The sequence below is a fragment of the Lactuca serriola genome, chromosome 8 (assembly GCF_051521515.1).
Source record: "Lactuca serriola cultivar US96UC23 chromosome 8, Lser_US96UC23_V15, whole genome shotgun sequence".
Lineage (NCBI taxonomy): Eukaryota > Viridiplantae > Streptophyta > Magnoliopsida > Asterales > Asteraceae > Lactuca > Lactuca serriola.
In genome coordinates this window covers 77234784-77240297 of record NC_136415.1, presented here as the reverse complement: position 1 = coordinate 77240297, position 5514 = coordinate 77234784, and the positions used below count along the sequence as shown (strand labels likewise).

At 26.8% G+C, this 5514-nt stretch overlaps 1 protein-coding gene across 1 annotated transcript; it reads right to left on the bottom strand.

Annotated features, from left to right (window-relative positions):
* Nucleotides 1-690: 690 nt before the first annotated feature.
* On the bottom strand, nucleotides 691-4995 carry LOC145067078 (protein FAR1-RELATED SEQUENCE 5-like). The gene is made up of 5 exons (XM_079014293.1): nucleotides 4857-4995; nucleotides 3461-4268; nucleotides 3125-3386; nucleotides 1553-1979; nucleotides 691-1106 (listed from the first exon to the last, which is right to left on the bottom strand). The coding sequence occupies exons 1-5, from the start codon at nucleotides 4993-4995 to the stop codon at nucleotides 691-693; spliced, it is 2052 nt and encodes a 683-aa protein (XP_078870419.1).
* Between the last annotated feature and the right edge of the window lie 519 nt (nucleotides 4996-5514).

Below are 5514 nucleotides of genomic sequence, written 5' to 3'. Positions count from 1 at the left end.
GTTGTTCATTTAAAGAAGATTTCTTTTTAATGAACAACATTTCTCTACATCAGATATGTAGTAAAGATTTGTTATGTTCAATGGAGATAATCGTTCTAAGTAATGGTGGAAGAGTTCTTGGAGTCAGCTTCAATCTGTATGAAAATCTAGCTAGGAATATGAAGAACAAGAATCTTGGAAAATGGGGAACCTGATATTTGAGACTTGTGAAATTGTTTGTTATTGAAGATTTTATCATGTTTGATGTTATTCTATGATGATGAATATTGTTATCTTTAGATTTGTTATTAGAAGTGTTGTATATTTGTTAGGAACAATGTTGTTGTATATGGTTATATGTAATGGTTAGATATTTTTTATGTGTAATCATATTTTTAATCACTTATGATTAAACAAAACATATGAATTAGTATTACATAATATTTTATGATTTTACAGATGAATATTGTATATGGTTTTTTGTAATGATTACATGTATTGAATAATAGTTATATGTAAAATTTAATAAAAGCTTAATCATGAATGAATATATAATCAAATCAAAGAAAGAATTATCAAAGTAAATTTAATCCAGAAGGCAAAATCATAGTAAATTCTGTTTTATAAAAAGAGTAAAGTGTACTAAACAAAAAGTATATTATTTTGAAAAAAAATTATGACTTATTCATTACTGATTAAAGTAGTAAATATCTAAGTAGCTTTTGATGATTGTTCTACTTCAAGTTTGATTGGGCATGTCCACAAGTTATGAGGAGCCCTTTCTCCACATCCTGAGCATCTTCTTGTTTGCTTGTTTGAATTTTTATACGCTATTTCTGTTGCACTTTGAATTCTGCTTTTCTTTCCGCATCCTTTATTGCTTTGAACATTTGGAACATTGATGTCAATGTCTTTTGGAATAGTTATGCCCATAAGCTTTCCTACATCTTCAACATCTATCCTATTTTTCTGCAATTTATTTGTAGGATCGTTTTCATATTCCTTCAGCATGCTTTCTGTTTTCTTAACAAACAAATCCATTTTTTCTTTATTTTTTCTTACGTATTCCAAACATGCTTCAAAGTTGTAGTATGCTTGATTGATAGATCTGTTAATTTCACTGTCTCCTGTATCATATACATGTCTACCAAAATTATAATGCCTTGATATCACATCCTTTCTCTAACGATTCTCAATGTACTGTTCAGGTATGTCCTTAATTACATGTTTCATGAGTATGTTGAATGCATGTCTGCACAAAGTCCCGAAGCGGTTGAAGTGTTCACATGTACATTTTACATCATTTTTTGGAAGTTTTATTTCTACTTGTTCAAAATAGAATTAAAGAATTAAGTGTTTTATAATCATAAATGAATATTTTTTTTATATTATGTGCTGATTCAACAAAAATTAAAATAAGAATATATTATCTCAAATTCTGTTTTTAGATCATTGTTTTTGTTCAGTTGTTCCACTTTGTATAACTACCATTCATTTTTTGATGCAAGATGTTCATATTGGTAGTACCAGGAACCTTTATAGATTTCTTTCTGTACTTCATAAAACAATGTACTTGTATAAACTTTTGCAGCATGTTTTTCTATTGGTCGTGGTGAATTAAATTTATATACCGCCTTCTTTTTTTGATGATCAAGCTCTTGTTGTGTATTTCTCTGTTTTTGAATTGCTGTGTCATAGTTCATCATGAAATGTAAAAGTAAATTTCCAGATCGAGGGTAAGTGTTGAAGAAGGAATTCATGCTTTCTGATCTTGAAGTGGTTTTCATCAATCCAGACATTCTTGTGTCACTGAAGTATGCAAGTATCCATTTGTCACGTAATTCAAACATATCATTGAACCATCTTTTATCTTCCAGATTGAATTCATTAATAATCAAATCCCACTTCTTTTCAAATTCATCAGGTTTGATATGCATTTTCCAAACAAGCTTGTTAAATCTTTTCTTGAAGTCTTTGTTTTTAAATAAATCGCCAGTAATCTATGAATGAACAATGTTGCTTATATAAGTATAAATTATATATCTATTTCGATATATCATATATGATTAATCACATATGATTACTGTAATATAGGATATACAATCTATGTTTAATCATATATTATATATGTACTATAATCATATATGTTTAATCATATATGATTATTTAATCATATATCATATATGTACTGTAATCATATATGATTAATCATATATGATTATATAATCATATATGATTAATCATATATCATATATGAGTAATCATATATGATTAATCATATACAATTACTGTAATGTAGGATATATCATCTATGATTAATCATATATCATATATGTACTGTAAAAATATATGTTTAATCATATATGATTATTTAATCATATATGATTAATCATATATCATATGTGATTACTGTAATGTAGGATATATCATGTATGATTAATCATATATCATATATGTGCTGTAATCATATATGTTTAATCATATATGATTAATCATATATCATATATGTACTGTAATCATATATGTTTAATCATATATGATTATTTAATCATATATGTTTAATCATATATGATTATATAATCATATATGATTAATCATATTTCATATATGATTAATCATATTTCATATATGATTAATCATATTTCATATATGTACTGTAATTATATATGATTAAGCATAAATGATTATTTAATCATATATGATTAATCATATATCATATATGTACTGTAATCATATATGTTTAATCATATATGATTACTGTAATGTAGGATATATCATGTATGATTAATCATATATCATATATGTACTGTAATCATATATGATTAATCATATATGATTAATCATATATGATTATATTGTATCATCATAACCATAGTATGATATATGATAACTTATATTATTATAATCATATATGGTTAATCATATATAATCATATATGATTATATACTGTATTATCATATTACATACTATGTAATCATATATGTTTATACAGTATGGTATTTGATAATTCATATTATTAGAATAGTTAATTGTATATGATTAATAATATATGGTTATATAGTATGATATCTGATAAGTCATATATGAATCATCTGTCATAATACTATATAATCATATATGATTATATAACGTATTTTTATTATACATTTGCTTGCAGTTTTTTCATTATGTGCCACATGCATAGTCTGTGTCTTGAATTTGGTACGACAGATTCCACTGCTTGTTTTATTGTTGCATCTTGATCAGTTAGAACAATTTTTGGTGCTTTCCCTTCATGAGCTCTAAGAAAAGCTTTAAGCAGCCATTCATACGACTCAATTGTCTCTCTACTCAGCAACCCATCACCAACAGTAACTGATTTCTTGTGGTGGTCAACTGCTGTGAATGGAACAAATACAATTTTATACCTATATAAAGAAAATGTGTTTAGGACAATCATATTTGATTAATAGTATGTTTGAATTTATGTACATTAACTTACTTGTTTGTTCTAAAAGTTGCATCAAAAGATATAACTTCTCCAAACTCTGCATAACAAGCCTTTTCTCTTTCATCTGCCCAAAACATAGTAGCCAACAGATCTCCATCACGTAGGAACTCAAATGAATCATTTGGGTAATGATCTCTACGATCATTCATTTTGTTTATGATTATTTGAGCATCATTGTAACATAAGATTCTATTTACTCCTCTCCTCAAGTTTTTGTAGTCTGTTACCTTCGCCCCTACATATTCATATCCTCCTTTCAACACTGCTCGTATTTTGTGAGCCATTGTCGGACTAATTTTAGCTTTTGATGCACGTACTTCAAACTCTTTTTCATAATATGACATATTTCTTGCCTTTTTCGTATAAGGTCTTTCCTCAATACTTTCCAGTGGGTGGTTGTGCATTTCAAAGAATTTCTTAACTTTGTAATCTCTTGTTTCATAAACATTTTCAAATATAATCTTTGCTGTACACCCAATAATTATCTTGTTTGAATTTGGTTTGCTCTTGACAGAACTTGTAGCCAACGTATCACAAGGTTTTGGTTTATCCTTGCCACCCCTATTGCATATAACATATTTTTCTTTTATTATTTGGCTATTGTATTTTGATTGGCTACTCAGTCTTGTATGAAAACCTGCCAATTCTGCATAATCAGTATACATTTTTACTGCCAAATTTAGTGATTTGAAAACATTGTTTACAACTGGTACAAATTCTGTAGGGACATCTGGTTTATATTCAGATTCTTCAATTATGTTACTGCAATATGATTCATTTGTTGAATTTGAACTTTCACCTGATAAAAGAAGGGAATGACAAATATGTTATCATATAATTTTATGTTGTAATAATCATATGTGATTAACGATATGTATTTATATTTTAGTATAAAAAATCATAAATGATTTTAGATATTAAATATATTATTAGATGTTAAATCATATTTATTTGTACATTGTATTATATGATTGATCATATAATATACTGGGTAATCATAAATGATTATACGTATCAATTTATAAATAATAATACTTGATATTGCTTAATCATGTATAATTAATCATATGTATTTGTAGTTTGTAATATATGAGTAATCCTATTTTATGATGTATAATCATATATGATTATTCATCCAAATGTAATATTAATATAGATTTCAATTTGAAAACATATATGATAAATCATAATTACAAACTATAAATACATATGATTAATCATAGATATGAACAGTCATATATGATTATTCATCCTTATATGATTAAATCACATATTGTATTGTATAATCATATATGATTATTCATAATTTATATTATATAATAAAAGAATCATAATGAAATGTAGAAACTGTCATGTAATATGTAGTATTAAAACGAATTAGTTGTACCTTCAATACGAATCGTAGTTTGAAGTTCTTCAGAAGTGAAAGAAATTGAATCGATTTGTTCGTCGTTAGGAGATGAATTGATTTCAGCTATAATAGTATCAGTTGCGATCGACTTGTCAATTTCTTTTGGATGCGACATCATTTATGAAAATTAATTTTGATTCGATTTTCAAATGTTTTGTTTACGATTGCGAGGTGCTTGTTTCTTCGATTTGAGATTTGTATCTCGTATTTATGAGGATATGAACTGATGCTCTGTTTCGATCGTTTTTTTTCGATTTGAATATTGCGAATAATTTGATAACAGATTCATTAAAAATAGGATCTTTTTTATTATATTGAATGAGTTGTTGAAGATTGGATGATATGATTACGTGATTGATACTGGAAATTGATGATTTAGCGATATGATGATTTTTAGAAAAGGAAGGTGTGCGCTTTTGTGACAACCGTCAATATTCGGTCAAGTCAATGTCAACTTAAGTCAACAAGTCAAACGGGTCAACTCAATTTGCCCGCAGGTACTAGAGTTTACGTTATGTAATTTCTAAACAACTCTCTATTCTAATGAGAGATCATAAATCGAAAAGTGCGTTCATCTAGATCTCCTTAACCTAAAACGGTGGTACGTGGAGAGCCAAACCGATAAAACAATGTT